The sequence below is a fragment of the Pollachius pollachius genome (genome assembly GCF_949987615.1).
Source record: "Pollachius pollachius genome assembly, chromosome: 19".
Lineage (NCBI taxonomy): Eukaryota > Metazoa > Chordata > Actinopteri > Gadiformes > Gadidae > Pollachius > Pollachius pollachius.
The window spans coordinates 10,242,394-10,264,418 of record NC_136952.1 but is presented as its reverse complement, the minus strand read 5'-3'; the positions used below and the strand labels follow the sequence as shown (position 1 = coordinate 10,264,418).

The 22,025-nt window shown below is 45.2% G+C and overlaps 2 protein-coding genes across 2 annotated transcripts; both read left to right on the top strand.

Moving 5' to 3' along the window:
- Nucleotides 1-843: 843 nt before the first annotated feature.
- On the top strand, nucleotides 844-11,432 carry sun1a (Sad1 and UNC84 domain containing 1a; the record flags this gene model as incomplete). Its single annotated transcript, XM_079756820.1, has 17 exons — nucleotides 844-947; nucleotides 1,485-1,696; nucleotides 1,848-1,874; nucleotides 2,017-2,352; nucleotides 2,721-2,843; nucleotides 2,941-3,028; nucleotides 5,799-6,030; nucleotides 6,416-6,709; nucleotides 7,076-7,168; nucleotides 7,391-7,476; nucleotides 7,695-7,863; nucleotides 8,204-8,572; nucleotides 9,249-9,333; nucleotides 9,435-9,550; nucleotides 9,967-10,134; nucleotides 10,328-10,420; nucleotides 10,811-11,432. The coding sequence occupies 17 exons, from the start codon at nucleotides 844-846 to the stop codon at nucleotides 10,925-10,927; spliced, it is 2,712 nt and encodes a 903-aa protein (XP_079612946.1). The 3' UTR covers nucleotides 10,928-11,432.
- Nucleotides 11,433-12,324: 892 nt separating this feature from the next.
- On the top strand, nucleotides 12,325-19,790 carry get4 (guided entry of tail-anchored proteins factor 4; the record flags this gene model as incomplete). The annotated part of the gene is made up of 9 exons (XM_079757235.1): nucleotides 12,325-12,464; nucleotides 13,105-13,183; nucleotides 13,533-13,614; nucleotides 14,229-14,378; nucleotides 15,590-15,728; nucleotides 16,762-16,902; nucleotides 17,265-17,340; nucleotides 19,378-19,450; nucleotides 19,652-19,790. The coding sequence occupies 9 exons, from the start codon at nucleotides 12,325-12,327 to the stop codon at nucleotides 19,738-19,740; spliced, it is 969 nt and encodes a 322-aa protein (XP_079613361.1). The 3' UTR covers nucleotides 19,741-19,790.
- Nucleotides 19,791-22,025: the final 2,235 nt, after the last annotated feature.

The window sequence follows — 22,025 nt, the reverse complement described above, 5'->3', positions numbered from 1 at the left end:
GTCTCAGAGTTAGGTCTCTGTCTGCCTGTAAACCATGTGACATGCTGGATGAATTCAAAGGTCATTGATCTAACGGCATGTCTTGTAGATTAGCCTTGCAGTTGGGCTGATACTGTTTTGGCCACTCGCAGAACGTGTGTGTTTGTGGCATTCCAGCCTAGTGTCTCGAATGCCAGTAGCTGTTATTAAGACCCGCCAAGTTTAGCTGTTCTCCCTACTTTCCTGCTGTCTACTTAATCCCTTTTGTGGTTATTGTTCTGGGTTATCCTGTAAGGTGTTTCCTGTTCAACCTTGCACTAGCCGGAGAACATGACACTGCTGGGACATCCCAGGGGGAACCGGACTCCCAAAGGCTTTATATATATAGTCCAAACTGGTCCATCCTGAACTTCCTAGAGGGGTTTTTTCTTTGGGCCATTTGGATCTTGTTGACTGCCTCGCTGTGTCGGGTAAACCAGAGGGGGACCTTATGACGGGCAAAAGAGGCAGGACCCCAAAAATGTGACACTTTTTGGAGAACTATTGTATTTAATATAATCGAGCCATGTTGGCTGATGCCTTTTTATCCAAAGCGACGTACAGCTACTTCATACACTGGTCATTCAGGATCATCTAGGGGTTGGATATTGTTCTCAAGGCTGCCCACCGGTAACGTGCGGGGAGGCGAGATTGAACCCAGGCTCTTTCGGCCGGGACTCATCCCCAGTTTGCGACGAGCACAGTGCCGTTTCATTCAGTTCTCATCTCTTCATTGGCTCTCATCCGTCCAGCTACTGGTGGGCGGTGTTGGACGAAGAGAGATCCGACCAACCGGACCGACCGTGCCCACAGCCCCCCGCCACCATGTCCAGACGCAGCCTGAGGATCCACACGCCCCCCCATGAGCGCGGCTTGCCCTATGGCAGCACCTCCTTCAGCCTGGGCGGGCCGCCGAGGAGTGAACAGACGTAAGTGGGTGTAGAAAGACGGGCTTCTGTCTCTTCGAGTCTCCTCTGTCTCTTAAAGCATTTCATAATATGGCTACCTGGTGGTAGAATAGGGGTACTTCAAACATAATTGAGGGGAGGTGAGTGTTCAAAAAGGGTGGTTGTGTATCCTTCCACTGGAGCATGGCAATAATATTACGTGTATTCGTCCGTAACACTTTGCTCGGAATTTAACCCCTAACCCTGGCAGTGTCAGTATTGTAAGACAAAATGTATAGGTGTCCACCAAATGGCAGCTATATTTTAAAATATAATACAGCATAACTTTTTGGTTATTTGGGGCTGTAGGACAACAGCCGTCAATTTAATTGTATCCCTGTGCCACTTTTCATGCAACTAAGACGCATGTTGTTCAAGGGCTGTCTTGAACATCTAGATTGTACATTTAGAACGGGCCTACTGTTATTGTTTACACTGGTAGGAAGCAGAGTTTCCCCTGCATTCAGCTGCCTACCAGCATGTGTTGATCTTCCGAATAATTCTCCTTCTCCCCGCTAGGCCGTCGATCAACAGCTCGTCCAAGTCATTGCGGCGTCCACACCTGTCAGTCTCCTGCTCGCAGTCTCTCCTCCAGACCCCCCGCAGACCCTCCCTCCACCAGCAGCACCTCGACAGCAGCCTCCACAGCATGGCCTCGGACGCCTCCCTCCTCTCCTCCATGCTGGACGAGTCCTCCTACCAGGAGAAGACCCTGATGGACAGTTACTGGGGTACGCTGAACATGGTTGCACTGGGTCAATGGTGGTTATGACGAACAGGGATTCGGTTGGGATGTTATTGCACACGTGGATATGAGTAGCTTGCTTGTTGAATCCTACGGCTTATCTTGATTGATTGATCTTGTCTTCCTCTGATACACAGGTTTGGACGACGATGAAGATCCACAAGGTACATTTACATAACTTTTGCATTTTGATTAAGGTTTACCGTATGATTAGCCTGTTTATCCATAGACAGTGCACACAGTAGTATACTATCGTAGTCAGCTGTACGCTATCTTTACACTGGTCCTCTCCGACCTCTATCCCAGACAGTACGATCCTCCTGGAGCACAGCACCGCTCTGTCCAACAGCTCTCTGGTCGGCAGCGGAGACGGACGCTGCCACAGCATCCCGGCCCAGACGCAGACCTCCATGGTCAACGGCCACCCCTGTAGGGACTACTCCCTGCCCTCAGAGAGGAAGCAGGCCCCCAGCGCCCTCCACAGCTCCGCCAAGTTCCCCAACCCCAGCTCCAGACTCCCCGTGGGGCCGTCGTCGGCGCTGTACTCAGGTGCCCAGCACCAGGGGACCTTGGTCAGTCCGGCTGCCACGTCCCCCACCTCGATCATCTACTGCGGGGACAGGAGCCGCAAGGGGAAGCCGGGTAAGGCAATGGTCTGGTTGTTCCAGCAGAGGGCGGGGTAGCACTAAGCAGAGGAGGGTGAACTGGAGTTGGATTTAAGTTGGAAATACCATTTCAGTTAGGACTGCTTTTTGTTTTTGATTTTTTTATGCAATATGGTGATATTTTATGGGTGCTTGAAGGGAGACTTTTCCTGTTCTCGAAGGCTTACGTAATAAAACATTTTTGTTGACTTATTCGATTATTCTTGGTGATTTTGCATGGAGTGATCCTGCTTGGGTGTCGTGTAACATCACTAATGGCATTTTCAACTGATATACAAAACAAGTTTTATCCTAATCATCTCCACATCGGGCATCAGTAATGCATGAGACTGATATTTCTATCAGGTGTGTTTGTGTCCATGTGGGACTCTGTGAGGCGTGTATGCAGGAAGATGGCAGCCTCCCTGGCTCTGCTCTTCACACTGATTTACAAATACGTGCTGCTCAAGATGCACCTGGACCATGAAGGTAGCTGGACCATCCACAACTACCGACCCTTTTCCTTCAATGGTTCATATCTGGTCTCCATTGTAATTAGAGGTGTTGCTCCATCAAACCCTTATAGGTGTTGTGCCTTGGATCCTGGCCGTTGGCAGAGAGGCCATGGTCTCTGCCGTGTCGATACTGAACCTAGGCTTGCAGGTCTTCCGAAGGTTAGGCTCACAGGCCAGGCAGGCTGTCCAGCATGGCTGGGACCACTGGCGCTTGAGACCTGCTGATGCTGGCATAGGAAAATTGGGTAATGAAGGTACTGAGTAGGGGTCGAATGATATTGTCACTGGAACTCATCGGAACCACGATGGGAGGGTCTTCTAACCAGGAGTTTTCTCCAGCTTTCACTTTTTTTGGTGTAAAAGTGTCTCTCTTTGCCGTCCTATCAAGGGAGAAAGCTGATGTAACTGCCATTTCTGATTTGTGCTAGGTGGTCTTTTCTTCCACAGGGGTTTGGTTATAGTGTTTGGCTTCTCTTAAGGCATCTTATTTCTTTATTCGAAACACTGGTCTCTGCACGAGGAGGGAATCCATGTTTTCAGTCAATGGAACCCGGCAACAATCTCACGGTGGTGATAGACTTGATCGATTTGATTTTCATTTTGTTTATGCTAATGATGCAGCATGGGTTCCTGTCACCTGTAATGATCCATTCTCAAACAAATACGTCTCCACCCTTTTTGCTTTGGCTGTTTCCATGGGAAATGCAAATTCTTCCTCAGCCCGGCGGTGTAGTACTGAGGCCATGTTGGAATTTCTCACAAATCTTTGGGGCTTAAACTATCACAAAATCTGAGCTTATTTTATTAATTTATTTTTCCACAGCCTCCTCCAGGTTAGGTGGAGACATGGATTCAGCGGGCCCGGGTGACCAGAAACAGAACAGATCTCTGTGTGAGTATTCTTGAGGAAACGCATACAGTCCAATTCTCAGTGATTGTTTCACGACGTGTCAGCTGCAGGATTAGGTTTCTCGTAAACTTGTCCTTCCCTTTCTCCATGAAAGGGAAAGAAGCATCAAGTGTAGTGTTGTGATTGATGCTTATCACAGATCTTTATATTTTTAAAGCATGTAGGGCATATTCAGGGCATTGTTTTTAACATGCAATTCATTTCTTTTCTCAGTTTAATAATGCAGCTGTTTTTGAACATGGTTTAAACTAGTATAGAAGAGGAATAAATGAATTGTTTTTAGAGCATTGTTTTTAAACAGGATTTGTTTTGGTTGTGTCCAAACTAGACTAGACCGTTCCTCCATTGCACATTCTGGTTCAAAGTGATGTTGCCAGTACTTGTTACGTCATCTTAACAGTCTGGTTCAATGTGATGTTACTAGAACTAGTTCAAATACACTGTGGACTGTTTAGTACTAGTAAAATACAGAGTGGACTGTCTACTCCATTTGGCTTTCCTACATGGTACATGTAGGTTATAACATGTGGTCATGTTAAACGGTGCGGGTATTAGCAGGTGACGACCCCAAGGACAAGCCGACACAACCACCTTCCATCGTCGCCTCCTCTTCATCGCCGTCATCCTCACCATTTTCATCATCAGACTCCTTTCTGTCTTCGGTTCTCTACTTGTTGTTGGGCTTGTTGTGGATTGCCTCGTCCTCTGCAGGTTATTTGACCTACTTTTAAAACACTTCAATACTTGGATAGAATACAATAAGTTCTATCCAAATAACGGATCTGTGTTGACTTTATCTTCGTACACGTCAGGACTTTCTGGTTTGACTGTCTAGATATGGGAAGAGATTCTCGTGTTTGTGATTGTACATCTTGCTCATATTCCTCCTTAGGAGCCTATGTTTGGCAGCTAGCTCAGAGGGCTGGCTCAGCTGGATGGGTTGTAACCAAGAAGCGATTGTCTGACCTCAGGGAATCTGGCCCGTCTGCAGGTTACAACGCTCCTGCACCTCCCGATCCGGCTCACTCTTTCTGGCTTTGGCTCTCGCTTTCTCTATCGCTCTAAGAGAGAGAGAGGGCGCATGCGTACTGATGCTTTTAGCTGATTGGTTGACTTTGGACGTCAACATTCCCTGTTCAAAGTCACTCTTGTGCATGGTTTTACGTTTTGGCTTTGCAATTTAGATTTCGGCATGACGACCTTCTTTAGTGCCATCGTTGATTTTCTGGTCTGCGTTTTTAATGCGTTTTCTGTTAGTGTAGTCATGTGAAAATGCATGCATTGTTGTGACGGCAGCCAACGAGAGGTGTATAGAGTTCCTTAGTAGGTGGGTCAGTATAGTTCCCTCCCAGCCGCTTGGATCTCCGGTCTCTCTGTGACTTGCATGATTAACCGAGTTGGTGGCTGTCTGTTAAGTCCCTAATCCAGGGACCACAGGATAGAGGACACTGTGAGACTAATCCTGCCCTTGCCCTTCATGTGTGTCCAGGGCAGGTAGGATCCAGTGTGCTGCGCTGGCTGGAGAGAGGATGGTATCACACTTCCTCCTTCATGTCCCTCCTCAAGAACTTTCTCCTGGTCTGGTGAGTTCACACTTTTGCCAATAGGAATATAACATTAGGAGTAGGGCTTTAGTGATATTTGATGTTTGGTTAAACAGCCTGAGGCTTTCTGCTTCATGGAACTTGACACCTCATTTATTATTTATATCTATTTTTTGATCTGCTAATGCATTTTGCTTGCAGTTAAACAAATGTATGTTATTGCATCCTATAACTGAGCCTTGCATTAACAAGGAGGATCTGGTCTTGTATTTCGCAGGTGCCTTCCAAATCTATTCAGGGTTGCACTGCTTCTCCTCCTGTTACCTCTACTGTCTGGTAAATTAGTCAACATTTTTTTTGTCATTCTACACGCATGACCTATTCAAAGGTCATAATCTGATACGTCTCATTGGTTATTGTCGCGCATACTGAACACTAAATATTGTTCAGCCCTCCTGGGGTGGTGGGACCCCAGAGACGTGCTGTCCTCCATGCTGCCTGTTGACGGGTCAGACTGGAGGGACGCCCTTCCCCTGACCAGCATCCCTGGCCTGGCCGCCATGCTGAAGCCTCCCCAGGAGAGCAGCGGGCAGGCTGGCCCCAGCCCCCCGGACCGGGCCACAGACCTCCAGGTCTTCACTGAACCTCCTCCTCCTCATCTGCCTCCTGCCATGCAAGAAGAAGAAGAAGGAGGGGAAGGAGAAGAGGTAAGCAGGGATGCGGTGGACCGCTGTTGCATTGTAGTGAAAACTAGATTAATTATTTCTGAATTCATCCAATGCTGCCTTGGTCCTTATTGAGTCTCCATCCACACCTAATTGCACATAGCACCTGCACTCAATAGTTTTCTTTCGACTATGTATTTTTATATATTTATTTGTTGGAAATTTGTAATATGTTGTAAAAAAAAGACGTAAAAAAAAAACGTACAAAGTTATATTCCTACTTGCCAAAAAATTCCATTCGGAATTACACTGTCTCTGGATTGTTTTTGAATGCACATGGCTTCAAATAAAACTTAGCTCGGAGAAATGTCTGCGTCGAAGTCCATCTCTGAAGTAAAGCCATGCACTGCTGTTCCCCCCCCCGCAGGGCGAAGAGGCCTCGTCCGGGGGATCTGAGCGTCTGCGGCTGCTGGAGCAGAGTCTGGCCCAGCTGTGGGAGCGCATAGAGGACAGCGGTCACCGGGCGGAGCGGATGCACGGCGAGGTCCTGGGGCTGTACCAGGGCCTCCGGCAGCAGCAGCAGCTGGTGGTGGTGGTGCAGGACCAGGACCAGGCGGAGCCGGAGCGGGCCGGTCTGGAGCCCTGGCTGGACGGACTGCTGGAGGCCAAGCTGGCTGAGATGAAGCTCAGGCTGGATGAGGACCGGTTACACAGGGAGCAGGTGAGCTAATGGGCTGAGCGGGGGATGTAATGGGATGCTCATGTGCTAGTGGGGTCAATGTAGAGGACCATACACAAGGCTAAAATGGTAGGGTCTGTAATCGTGGAGTTTAAACTTAAACAAATATAATTCCAAAACGCCATGTCGGAAGGTAATGGACACTGGATGAGTCATTTGTTTGCGTCAATTATGTGTATTTTAAAATAAGGAGCCTCCTTACCATTTTGGTTCCCAAGAGTTGTTATTCCAACGAAAACATGTACATTGGAGTAGGCATTGCATAAGGATTAACAGGCATAAGGGCTCTTGATGGGTTTTGGGTTGTGCAAGAGGATTTCTGTTCAGTATCTCATGGGTTTGTTCCAGACTCGAAAGCAGTATATGGCTCAGCAGAAGAGCCAGGCATTCCGTATGGCTGAACTGGAACAACTTCTGCAAGCCCTTACAGCTAAAATGGAGGTAACACACTGTTCAATTCAGACATTTCTATTGCCCTCTTCTCTCATTATTCTCTTATTTTGCAAATAAGTACTTTTTTAAAGTTTTGTCTGTTCCAATGTCTATTGATTATATTATGTTTCATCCTGTGTGACCTCTTGAGAGTTAGGAAGCCAGTTTGAGGGGAATCTCTTTAGAACTACTAATGGAACCAAACTATTGCTTTGTTCTCCACCCCTCCAGGAGGTGCAGCAGAGACAGGAGGCGGTTACTACGACGACGACAACCCTTCAGCCAACTTCAGCCTCGAGGCAGCAGACATCGGTCAGGTACTACAGACAGGGATGCATTGCAAGTCAGACCTGACTGTCCTTGTAAAGTGTGCAGATTCTGCTCTTTGATATACCAGGGCACAAGTAGTAAAATATACTAGAATAGTATATTCTAGATTTAGCGTGCCCTGGGACATGAAAGGGGCTGACCAATGCTTTGCTACGCCTGTTTTAACCTACACCGCCTGTGTAAAAGGGTTCTATTGATTTTGTAGTTTTCTCAGCGGTAATCTCTTTCTCAGCGGTGTGGACAGTGAGTCCCATGATGCATTGCGGTCTGATGTCTCCCGACTGGAGACGGCACTGGGGGGCGTCAGACAGGACCTGAACGGACTGAGGGGATGTCAGGACCACTGTCACCGTCTGGACAACATCCAGGAGACGGTAGGAGGACCAAAAAAAAATGTACTTACCGCATATTCCCCAGATCTCTTTATTTATATAGATAGATATGTTACTTAAAATTCACCACCACACTGCGTGTATAGACCTTGTATTGGAGTTAAAAGTTATTTAGTAACTTAATGCATCTACTTTTGACAGACCTCAGTCTTTGATGGTTGTATGATGAAACTTGATATCCTGATTGAATCATGACTTCAATCTATTTAGGTGGATTTAGTCGATGTTCCTTCCCACATGAACTCCTAGGCTCCACATGGGGGTCTCCCCCCCCCAGCAGCACCTCCTGGTGATGGTGTCCTTTTCCCTCCTCCTCCGTCAGCTCTTCTCCCAGGTGCGAGCCCAGGTGAGGGAGGAGCTCAGGGCCCTGTTGTATGGCAACCAGCTGGTGTCCCTCTCCCCGACCGACTCCCCTGGCGACGGCGCTGACGACCAGGCGGCCCTCCCCGACTCGCTGCTGGAGTGGCTGGCCGAGCGCTACGTCAGCGGGGCCGACCTGCGAGCCTCGCTGGCCTCCCTGGAGCTCAGCATCCTGAGGAATGTCAGCAAGCAGCTGGAGCAGCAGCTGGAGCAGCGCCGTGGGGAGCAGGTAGACGACGAGGAGGAGGAGGACCACAACCACCGCCAGACTGTGGTGACGCAGACTGTGGTGGACTCCCTGAATGCGGCCGGGGCCGGAGTGACGGAGGAGGTATTTACAATAAGTCCGTGGCATTGATGTCAGGATACATTATTTATTTTTGTGGTCCGCACTAATGACTCTGATCCGGATGTGTTTTTTAAATTCAAATGTGACCAAATGTGCAACCATGCACCTATGGTAGCAAGTGTATAGAAAGGTAGGTTTGACCGGAGCACCGCAGATTGGAAGGTATTTCTAGAAGGAGTAAGATTCATTAAAATGAATTGAGTTAATGGGATTTCATTGAGGAGCAGGTAGGGGTTCGGGAATCAAGGAGGCCTACCGGTTTGGCTGCAGACGTTCGGAATGGAACATGGGGCCCTAGATGTGGAACACCCTGTCTGTGGAAAATAAATTCTTGATTTGGTGGCTTTAACCATGGTTGTTCTGGTCTTTGGCTCACGGGCAGCGGTTGTTGTTGTTGAGGGAAATTGAACACGACTGCTGGATAGATACACTAGCACACAAGGTTATCATTTTGAATTACTGACAATGGAATAAAAATAACTATCAGCAATAGGGAATAAACGTGTTTATTTATCATATGTATGATATATCATGGGACTACCATGAAGTTGGATCATTATTTGACCTCCCCCTTACTTGATGTGCAGCTCCATTTGAACAGTCAGTCGTTTAAATCTTTAACATTAACCTCTCTTATCTCTACTCTCCAACTAACCAGGAAGTGCAACGGATGGTGAGGAACGCCCTCAGACTTTACTCCCAGGACCGCACCGGCCTAGCAGACTACGCCCTGGAGTCTGGAGGTCCGAGACCCTGCTCCTGATTACTATCACTAACAACGCATTAACATGGATGGATCATTTATTGCAAGGCACAATGGGTAATGATGGCCTCTCACCCACAGGTGGCAGCATCTTAAGCACACGCTGCTCGGAGACCTACGAGACCAGGACGGCCCTGCTCAGCCTGTTCGGTCTTCCTCTGTGGTATTTCTCCCAGTCACCTCGAGTTGTCATCCAAGTAAGGCGGTCAAGTTTAACATAATAATATAACTTTACAACCTGCATTATTACATTTTAGCAGTCATTTAGTTGACTTTTATGTTTTTCATACGGTACGTGGCATTAATGAGCCGGTAATGGTTAGCAACCGTGCTCAATGATGCCTACAGGTAGACTGCAGAAATTGGGCTTTGAACACCGAACATGCTGGCTGGGAGTAGAATGCCCTGCCTTATGAATCCTAATTTGGGGTAAGTGGGTGGAGGAAATCCCCCATGTCTGCAGCCTCCCTGTAGGCATCCTTGAGCAAGAGACCGGAGCCCTGCCCGGGGGTGGTAGCACAATGGTACACTTTCTGCTATGTGACTAAATGGTACCAATGGATTAAAGGTCCGCGGACTCGTGGCTCACGGCTTTGTCTCCCTGTGTATCCAGCCAGACGTCCAGCCGGGGAACTGCTGGGCGTTCAGGGGCTCCATGGGCTACCTGGTGATCCGTCTGTCCATGAAGGTCCAGCCCACGGCCTTTACCCTGGAGCACATCCCCAAAGCCCTGGCCCCAAGCGGGGCCCTGCGCAGCGCACCGCGGGACTTCACCGTCTACGTTAGACACACGCCCCCTTTTCTTTGTTGTTGTTTTGTGTATATTTGTTTGCATAATTCAGATACGACTATTATGTTTATAATTAATGTCCTGTACTTCTGCTGTGACATCCACATTATCCGACTGGGATTAATGAAGTACATCTTGTCTTGCCATCCCCAATTGCCCACCCCCCCCCCCCCCCCATTTTTAGGGTCTGGATGACGAGGGCCAGGAGGAAGGGCTGCTATTGGGCAGTTACTCTTATGAAGAGGATGGAGAAGCGATGCAAATGTACCACGTGACCGTAAGTTCTCCTCACCGCTCTCTACAATGCTGCACTCTACAAACTTTTGACAAATGTACTTATTGTAAGTCGCTTTGGATCAAAGCGTCTGCTGAATGCCGTAAATGTTAACTGACCACATTTGGATCCTACACATTCAGATTGGACCCTTCTGTTTTTCCATTTCTGTAGTGACCTTTGTTATTAGTTTTTTAGTGCCAGGGAAGATGAAGAGAAAAACGTGTTCTCTGTTAACATGTTGGAACAATATGTGTGTGTGTGTGTGTGTGTGTGTGTGTGTGTGTGTGTGTGTGTGTGTGTGTGTGTGTGTGTGTGTGTGTGTGTGTGTGTGTGTGTGTGTGTGTGTGTGTGTGTGTGTGTGTGTATGTAATTATTTTTTTTTTGAACCAGGAGGAGAATGAGCAGGCCTTCCAGATCATTGAGGTGCGCATTCTTTCCAACTGGGGCAACCAGGAGTACACGTGTATGTACCGGCTCAGGGTGCACGGTATACCCAGCAACGACTGAGGAGCCCTCCCTCTCGTTCTACCTCTCTCCCATCACTACTTCAGTTCCGTGGGGAACTATCCTATATGGAAGTGGTGTAGACCAATGTAATACTTGTCCCTGTTCTTTAAGAACATGACTGTTGGTGTTCTTTAAGAATACGACTGTGTGCCCTGTCCAGTGGATGGGTCGGGTGTTACTGGAGCTGGAATCCCTTTTCATGGCGTCGTTGTGTCTTGCAACACATCCATTTGTGTTTATTTTTATTTTTTATTATGAACTAGTCTGAACACCACAATTTTGGATGGTAAACAACCTGACATTTGTCAAACGACCAGAATTTGACTCTCGCACACCACAGAGAAAGCATGGTGAAATTAGATGATCTCTGATATATTATATACAGGACCTTTACAGACTGAACTGGGATTTGTATTGGCTTTATTGTAATTTAGCTTTTTTTGTCAGCACTAAGGACTTTGGTCCAACGGGCCTACGAGACCACCTGCCACCATATGGTAGCAAGTATATGGAAAAGTAGGTTTTGCCAAAGCCCCAGAGATTGCATGAGAAACTGCAGTCATGGCTTGAACGCCAAATTAATGTAGGCTTCTTGTCTATACTAATTATCTATTTTAAGAGTACTAATATATCTGTCAGTGTTGCTTTTTGGCAATTCATATTTATTTTAATAGTAGTTTCAGCAGAAATATAAGAATGTAAATCTATATGTATGAATGCTTACTGGAAGAGTTTTATATGGTGTATCTATAAGTGCCCACTGTAATTTAGACATTTTAAATTATTTTGTTGTCCAAAGTTTGTTCTCAAGCAGGAAGCTTTGTAAATTATTTTGTGACTAGTGTCAAACATTTTGTAAAGCCTCTTGAAACTTTTTTTTCTACTGTACATGTGTTTTTTATTATTTTCAGAAGGATTGTAATAAAGAGCTGATATTTGAATAGTTGGTAACTTTATTTGGAGTGAATCCCAGGAAATTAAATGGTTTCTTTATGTATATTGTAATCGAAAACTTAGAACATTAAATTAATTTAGCTGACTATATTGTACAAAGCTACTTAATAAGTGAATCAAACAAACATACAATGCCAAAAAGTCAATTATGCAAATGCATAAAATTCATAAATAAGCAAACTGCTCTGTACTTTATTATACAAAAGACAGATGGAGTTTTTAATATTTGTTTGTAGTAGGAAATCTTTTTCTGTTGACGGATCCAATGAGATTGTGTTGACAAAGTCAAACCTTAAATTGATGAAATAATAAACCCTAAAGTACGTCATTGGTGAAGGGTGTTGATCAAAGGTACGGCGAGCGAGCAGGACACTTTTCAAGCCAATTGGCGTTTGCGTTAAACCGACACTAGGTCGGGCAGTGCTGCTGCCGAGCAAACAAAGATGTCGGAGCAGGAGGGTCTGAGGTGCAGCAGTGCCAGAAACCGCGGTGGCGTGCAGAGGGTTGAAGGAAAATTACGAGCCAGCGTGGAAAAGGGGGATTACTATGAAGCACACCAGATGTATAGGACCTTATTTTTTAGGTAAGAAGTCTGAACTCGCCGCTAGTCACGCCGTTTTATCTCTCTAGGTCTTGCGGCCTGACACTTCCAGATCTTTTTTTTTTTTCAAACAACCTTGCCTTGCTACTGTTGCTCTTAAATGATTGGTTCAATTGTGGTTTGCTGCCAACACACCCTCTCTGGACGGGTTGTGTCTGTGTGTGGTACGTTTTATGTGTCAATCTCTTTAAAGCCCTACATTGGTTTAGCTTGCTAACGAGCTAACGTTAACTAATTATTTCAGCGTAACCGTTAATGTATCGCCCCCTCCTCCTAATTAATCAAGCTGATTTGGATGTCCGGTGTGGACACAGAGTTGTGTATACCCGTTTTTATTTATTGATGAATGTCTCACACCTGTCTGTACACCTACTTACAAGTGGCTTACCAGCTACACTACCCATCTGTCAGCTAGCCCTAGTTAGCTACAAACAATTTATGGGATTGCTCGTATGATGCTAACGTTGCAACATGACGAGTACGGTCCTCATAGACTGTACGGTTCGGTCACACATTTCAGGCGTGTCATCCGCGCCTTGCCACTAGCTATAGTAGACCTAAGTTGGTAGTCGCCATGGATCGACTTTCAGGTATTGACGACTGATTGATTGTTTCTCCTAAGGTATATGTCACAAGCCAAACACCCAGAGGCCAGAGAGCTGATGTTCCATGGCGCACTACTTTTCTTCAGCTATAACCAGGTAATGTTGGACTGCTCTCTCAAACCCTGCCCCTTTTCTAGAAGGTCTTGTTGCTTGAGTTTGCAATGTGACTGCGATAAGAAATATAATCTAAACATGTGTGGTCCCCTGTGATTTTTAGTTAGAGTTAAAGTAGTAAACTGTTCAGTTTAATGTGTCACACATGTAGACGATGATACGTTTATGTTTAACAGTCTGAGCCTGCACTAGAGGTCAGGCTGAGATTGCATAGCAGGGCAGGTGCATCATGGTTTTAAGTGTATATTTCTATACGGTTCTCAATATTTCTTATATTTTCTGATATTAATGTATGGAATAAACATTGAAAACGTTTTTCTCTTTAATACAGCAAAACAGTGCAGCTGACCTCTCTATGCTAGTACTAGAATCTTTGGAGAAATCTGAGGCAAAAGTTGAAGATGACGTACTAGGTGAGTGTCTGTCCTGCACCCGCATGGCCTGATCAGTGATAACACAATGGCTAATTAACTACCATGCATTCTTGTGGGCGAAACCAAAACAAGAGCACCAGTGGCTACATCATTCAGTAGTAGTAGTAGGATGGCTTAAAGTTTTGTACACATGTGATGCTGAACCTGATCACATGGCCAATGTGACAGCCACATGACTTGCAGGGCCACTATCTGACTTCTCTCCTCATAGAAAAAAAACCTTTCATTTATTTATTTTCAGAACATTTGCAGGTTGGCATGGTAATGAATACCTGCCACTATATCTGGCTCATCTGATATTGGCCTGTTGACAAAATACACTGAAGAGACCCGACTTTGTTCACGTTGAAATGAAGATTTGAACACTTCAGATCAGGACAACCAACACACCGCAGCCACTTCATTCAGTCACTTTCATCTCGTTTGTCTGCAGGGGAAACCAAAGAACAAATTTCTGTAGTAACTTTAGATTGGCTTTTCTCTTCATATGAATGCAACGGGTGTGGGCTAGCAGAGTTTACTTGGATTTATATCAATGCTTTTACCAGTTCACCCCGACCGGATGCTTACCTGAAATATTTGTATACCTGCAGAGCAACTGGCGAAGATATTCAGCATGATGGACCACAACTCCCCAGAGAGAGTAGCGTTTGTATCCAGGGCCCTCAAGTGGTCCACGGGAGGCTCCAGCAAGCTGGGCAACCCCAAGCTCCACCAGCTACTGGCTGTTACCTTGTGGAAAGGTAAGATGCTATTAACTGCTATTACTATTCAGTCATGGAGCGCACACTTGTATACAAAGTAACTGTCAGTGAAAACAGACTAGGTTCATGAAGGAGCAGGAAGGGGGCAAGGCACCTTGCTCTCAGGTTGTCTACAGGTAGGCTGTGGAGACATTGTGGATTCAACCCGTTCCTCGGGCTGGATGATAAAACAATTTTAATATCTGATAAACATTTAACAGCGTCAATCACTAACTCGGCGCAGCTCTCTGAGTCAGTGCAATGCGTTAAAGCAGAATACAATAGGCCACGTCAGTGTGTGATGATGTGCATGCACACAGTGCCACACAAAGGGAGGGAAATCCCTGTATGGAAATCCTAGTAGTCCTAGCACTGTTCTGGTAATTTTGTCTGCAAAATGAGTGCCCCTGACCAGGGCTAGTTGACTCAAGTTTCGGGCCCCTCCCACTCACAACAACTCACTATGACTACCATAAAATAGGGTGTGAGGAAACTGTCAGCAAAGACAAATGAATTGCCCCTAAGAAAGGTCATACCACATTTGGTTTATTTGGAAATGGTTTGGTTACCTGAGTCTGACCAAGGACAGACTAGCATTAGGTGCAAAATCTGTCAGTGACCAGTCCTCAGCAGAACGGGAAACACTAACGACCTCTTCCAGTTACCACCCCACAGAGCCCTCCGAAAGCTTGGGTTTGCTCTATCATGCTAGCATAGCCAACAGGCCAGCCCTATTGCTCGTCAAACTTCCGAAGTTCGACAACCAACAAATGTCTGTTTTTCAGACATTAGCCCATACTGAAAAAAAGATTGAAGCGATACAAATAAATAACCGGCGCAATGACGAGCCTTTTTTGCATAAGATGATGCCTATCGGCACAGTTGAAACAAAGCGCTTCAAGAACAGGAAGAATAAATGTCATGTTGAAAAATATTTTGCCTGAACATGACTCCCTTAGCTCTACTCCCTCTAGCAGTGGTTTACATATACAGCTGATATCATTTTTGGCCTTATCGTCCAGCCCTTCCGTAACCTTGGCTTGGAGTGGAGCAGCCTATCCATTCCATATCCATATCTACATAGAAAGCACACCACGTGTTTTCCTGAAGGGAGCAGCGGGATTCTTGTCATTCGTATACTATTAAAATGTATCTGCTTCTTGCTTGTGTGTTTGTGTGTGTGAACGTCGCCTTCCCCCCCCACTCTCCAGAGCAAAACTACAGCGAGTCCCGCTACCATTTCTTACATTCGTCTGACGGTGAGGGCTGCGCCCAGATGCTGGTGGAATACTCTGCCTCCCGGGGGTTCCGCAGCGAGGTCGACATGTTTGTGGCGCAGGCCGTCCTACAGTGAGTCCACGGGCCTCTTATTGACGGGACAACATCATGCCAACCTATGATGTGTAATGGATGTCAGGCAGGGGCATAGCCAGGGCTTAATTACTGTGGTGGCAATATGACACTTTAAATAAGAATAATTGTGCAACTAATAGTAGTATAGTACTAAATAACTAATAGTGCATATATTTCAGCTTTCTTTAGACCGTTTCAGTTCAGGATTTTTTAATTTAATTATTATTAAAAAAATAATAATATACTTTTTTATCAGACTCGGGGGGGCCAGCGGGCTGGCCGACCTCTGACCAGGGGGGTCGTGGCCCCACCTGGTCCCCATGTGGCTACGCCCCTGATGTCAGGCCTCTGAGCCATGTAGAACCCATCCAATGACCTTGACCATTGTGCCATTGATTTTTATTTTTTAAGCAACTTTAAATTGAAGAAGAATACAATATAAAGCATGGCTTGATATATCTTTTTCGGTGGAACAATAGGGGAGGCTTATTTCGAAATGAAGATGTAGCTTGATTTCTGCCCTTTTCTTCAGATAAGGAAGTTAATGCCCACACAATGAACTAATTGTTCGTTCTTTTGTTAGTGCTTTGGTAGAGACAAGGGAATATTCCAAGCCCTTATTCATCCAATAGAAGCCGTCTGTCCTCCACCTGGGCCTGTTTTTATATGGGCTAAAAATTACTGTTTGTAGTGAGTATATTTTCACTTCACTATTGCGGTTTCAGTTTTAAAGAGCAACATCTCTTTCTTGCCTAAATCTCAACTTTTCTTTCAAATTCTACTTTTTAGATATATTAGTCACCTTTATCCATAGCGACTTGCAGTGTATTCAGATATGTGTCATTTAGGTCAGGGGTTATGGCAACACCCCAGCCAATACCTCCAACCCACTGATATCCTGTATTCGGTTTGCCTCCGCCACCGTCTCTCGCTTAATTTAAGTCGTTCTTCTTAAGGAGCACTTTTATTTTGAAGGCCGCCTGCAGGCCTTTCCCACTGAATGCTAACCGCTCTCTCATCCGCATGCCAGGTTCCTCTGTCTGAAGAACAAGAACAGTGCTTCCGTGGTGTTCAGCACGTACACAGAGAAGCATCCGTCCATAGAGAAGGGACCCCCGTTCGTTCAGCCCCTGCTCAACTTCATATGGTTTCTGCTGCTCGCAGTCGACGGGTAAGAGGGATGTGTGTGTATGTGTACGACCTAATGGGGGGGGGGGGGCGGGGGAGTCCTTTAGAGTACTTCCATTTGGTTGAAATACGTTGAGTCCTCATCTTGAGTTTGACAGTATTATCACAATATATACTATCCAGTCGTTTTATAGCAGGAACTTCATCCAACGCGACTTCGGTGCTATTGTTGGGCTGGTAGGGTGGGTTTGCTCAAGGATGGTCTATTTGGGGATTCAAACCTATTTCAGCTCAGTGTTAAAGCACCATGAACACGAGTTCTCAGAGGTGTCGCAATGGAATTTTATTTTTTCTTAAAACATTTCAATCTGACTAATGCTTGTTGTTTAATTTGTTTCTCCCCAGGGGTAAACTGACAGTTTTCACAGTATTGTGTGAGCAGTATCAACCTTCGCTGAAGAGGGACCCCATGTACAATGAGGTCAGTCCAATGAATCCTGTGCACTGCCCCTAGCGATATAGTACGTCGTGGTGGCCTCGTGCTGAGTCCATCAAGCTCTCCCCGTTTAGTTTCTCGCTGAAGAGCCGTCTGGCCTCGATCCCGTCAAAACCAAATTTAAAACCTAAACACTGGAAAGACCAATCAGTGCTCGGGGGAGGGATTATTACTTCATGACGAAGCAAGAGGCACGGATAGAAGATGAACAGGAATCAGCTTTGCTCAGAGCTGTTTGCTTCAGACCAGATTTGGCTCGAGCGTCACTTTGTTATTTAATCTGATTGGCCGGGGTCAGTAAGGCCGTGCCCGTAGGTGGAAATCAATGACTGCTCTGCCACGGTGTGACTCCCGCTGTAACTAAGCCGCCCTCGCCCTAGCACACTGATCCATGGGTTTTCAAAGTTGGGAAGGAGGCCAGATTGATCTCTAGCAAGACGCTGAAATGTGAACTCACGAGATCAGGTGAGGTTCCCTGATCTCGTGACCCTGCGTATCGTAGGGGAGCGTATCATTATAGCCTGGTTCTCCACTGGTCGAGCCGCTGGGCCCACATGTCATTAAGTCCCAACCCAGAATATATTACCTTATTCTACTTTGTTCAAGAATGCTTGATTCTGATTGGCTGGGAGGAGGGCATTAACCCGGCAGGTTGCCCGCTGACTTGTCGGTTGTACTTGCTGCTGACTGAGCACAGTGTCATCAAATAGTAGATCAATACACCGCTTGTATTTTTTGGAATACTCGATTCTAATTGGCTACAGGGCGTCCATTAACCCTGATATATGGACACCTGCTAAGTAGTTCCAGTCAATTTGTCTGTTCAGCCTTCAAAACGAGAGCTGGTAAATTGTGAAAAATGCATTAAACTGTAATTAGACAATGCAGTTATATGCTATAGACCCTAGAGTATCTGTGGTATAAAGGCTGAGATGAATTGGTACTATTCATAACGTTAGCTCTCTGGCTCATAGCTGAGCGGACTAGAATACCTCCCGTTGCCAAGTCGTATCTAAGGTCCATCCTATTTACTAGAGGACTGAACAATGTTTCCGTTGCATAAGAACGTTACTGGAGGGTGAGGTTCCAGCTATTAGTCAAACCCTCAACCAGGGAAACTAAATGATGGCATGTGAAAAACGTATGAAAATATAAATTAATGGTCTTAATTTATTTTCTTTGGCAATTGTCCATGGTATAAGCGAGATAATGCCCTTCGAGGTGTCCAAAACATGTTTGATTGATCGTATTAAAGCAGACTACTTTTTGAGGGAGATGAACTCAAACAGAGTATACATTTAATAAGCATGCAGTAAGAATAAGAAAAAGCATAATTATTAAAGTATTTGAATTGTTTTATAATGTTGGCAAGCAAGAAGTAGAATAATCGGGATAATCACCTCAAGGCAGGGCACTGAAAAGGTAAGCCGCCCATGAGCCGGGCATATCAAAATGTTTGTTGCCCGGGCTCTCTGTGATTATCCCTTACATATTTACCAATTTGCAGTAATCAACAATGGCTTTGTGTACAGTTAGAACATGGAGGTGCAACTATTGGGGCTGAACTCAATGAAGCTGTTGACACATTAACATTGAAACATGAGTTCATTGACTTCATGGGCTTATTTTTAAAGATGAAGGTTATGCATACGTTCTGCAACCAACTCAAAGTGCCCAGTGGGTTGCTTCCCATCAGTGGAGAATCATTTACATTTACATTCAGGGCAATTAGTAGACGCTTTTGTCCAAAGTGACTTACAATAAGTTAATTTGTCAGAAGAAGAGAAACAATATATCACTGCCGGTACAGTGAGGATGTTCATAGAACCAAGTGCACTGACAATTGTTAGGCCAACCCATTCCCGTATCTAAGTAGAATCCTCCACAGAACTTTGGCTTGTAAAGTGGAGAATGTAATGTAAAGACTTAAGTTATGTGGCTGTAAAGTGTATTAATCTTTTCAACCATGCCCCCCCCCCCCCCCCCCCCCCCCCCCCCCCTTTGTGCTGCTTCCCGGATCAGTATCTCGACAGAATAGGTCAGGTCTTCTTCGGAGTGCCACCCAAACAGTCCTCATCATATGGTGGACTTCTAGGTGAGTAGCCCACTGCTTGATTCCCCTTTATATTTTACAGGATAATACATATTACTACCAGTATTATTCCCAATAATGGTGGCCTACTCACGCACAACCCATGAATAGTCTGTTTAGAAGATCACTTCGTTCTGCATTCCATGGTGGTTTGTAACTGGGGAGCTTTTGACCCCCAACACCTAAAACCCGACCTCGTTCCAGGAAACCTCCTGAACAGCCTGATGGGCTCGGGGGAGGAAGAGGAGGGTGAGGAGGTCCAGCAGGACGGCAGCCCCATAGAGCTGGACTGAGAGCCCAGGGGAAGAGAGAAGAGCATAAGTTAAAGAAAAATGAATGGAAAGAAGAAAAGACAAGCGGACCCCCCCCACCCCTCCCCCCAAACACACCTTTTTTTTCACGAGGGGTTGAGGTGTCCTGGTGGAGGCCTGATGTCTCCACTTTCCCCAAGGCCCACTCCGATCCAGACACCCCAGCATCCATCCTTTCTCCCTCTCCACCTTTCCTCCTCCTGGTCTTGATGTCAGAACCAGCATCGGGCTGCGTACCCGTCCGTACCACCGGGACCTGACAACGCCAAAAGGACAAACTCTGAAAACCTCACCACTCTAATTCTAAAATAAATTATGTTTCTTTCTTTCTTTGTTTTTAACGTTTATTTTTATTTTATTTTTTTCGTCTTTGGACTTTGTTTTCGTTTTGTAGGGTTTTTAAAAAGACTCGGACTCCAACGGCATTGCCGAAGAACTTGAGTCTCTTCTCTGCGTTTCCGATCTTTCTTTAATTTGTAAGCGATTCCGGTCTTTTTTTTTTCTCCCTTCTCCCCCCTTCATCCCCCCCCTTCCCTTTTCTCCTCTGTGGTTGTGTCTTCAAGTTTGATTGGTGGAAATGGATGGCTGTAATTGCTCAGCAATCGTGTGACACAAGCCTACAGATTTAACTTCCCAACCATTTTAATAAGTTCCAAGGCCACTTGACTTCCAGACAGTACAAAGCATCATCGCACGTTGACAACCTTTTAACCCGTTTAGAAAGGAATGGTGGAACCGTCATGGAAGTCCTAGTTCTTCTTCCTGCCTACATGTCGACATTGTAGTGGATTTTTTTTGGGGGTGGGGCAGGATGGCGATGTTTATCTCACAAATGTTAACAAAGAACACATTCATTTTTTAGTTTATTTTTACGATGTGTGTTGTGCTGCACTGTATTCATTTTGGTTCTACACAGAAACTCAAGGACTGTTCAAATGTCTGTCGCTGACCCCAAGTCTTTCAACCGATTCATTTTCATCTTTTTATTTTAATTATGTCAAAGTACTGGCACTACCAACTGTAAATTCCCAAGACTTTGGCTGAATGTTGGATGGTTAAAATAAAACACAGGAGAAATGAATGTGGTGTCTTTTGGGCAAGGCCATTATAGGGGCCAACTTACACTATTTCAATCCCGGCTCATTTGTTTCACATATCTTTGCAATACCAACAATATTGACCATCGTTCAATGGTTACCCCTGCCGTCATCTCCTGGCGTGTGTGTGTGTGTGAGTGTGTGACTGCAAACGTGATGGTACAGTCGTTGGAATGCAATTAACCTATTCTCTATATAAAGCCCTCTTCTATCTCTGAGGTGGTGCTACAACAGGAGGACATATAGAACGACCACAGGCCGCTCTTTAGTTCCTTTTAGTTTGCTTTTTTTTCCTTCTGGTTTTTGAAACCCTCACACATTACGATAAATCTATTAAACTGTGTAACTCAATTCACAGCACTGCAGTGTGTTGTTTCTGTTGAACAGTTTTTTTTTCTGTTTTTGTTTGGTACAGTCGGGCTGATTGAGGACTTCAGTTCTAAGTTTTGCGCTCATGGCAGTGTAGACTGGACATTTTGTCCTTAATTTAAGGACTTTATTTTTTTAATCTGCTTGATTTTCTCCACCTTGCTCCTTTTTTCTTTCCTCAATGTCTGTTCTTGAATTACTTTATCAATCTTAAGCAATTAATTAGGTAAAAGTCTGCTCTGGATGACTTCACACACACACACACAAGAGGGGCAATTACCCCCTCCCCATCCACTTTTGCACAAGCTTGGAGTATAATTAGTTTACTTGCTAATTATTTATCTTGAGGTTACTAGCAGTACAATGAAAGACAAGTCAGTAACATAGAATCTGATTGAGAGAGCTTTGAATGTTAAAGACCAGGCTTTGGGATTTTATTGAATATAAGTGTAGTTTTTAAAGTACTAATAATTAAAACTGTTGGATTGGTGCAGATGAATACAATTTGCCATGGGGTATTATGTTAACGCTAGTTATTTTTATTCCAAATCCTCGATTCAAAGCTTTTGTTTGACATCGAGTCAATACATTCGGGAATTTAATTCAGGATTGGAACTCTCAAATCAAAGTCCTAACAAAACTGAGGATTTACAAATTAATAAAAAATACTTAAGGCAAGAGCTGTGCTATTAATAAAGTCACTTTTGTCTAACTGGAGCTCTCTAGTTAATCCTACTTTTATTGTGACCGTTTTTCATTTATTTACATAACTTTCCTTATGGTTTGTAGCGGGGACTGTTG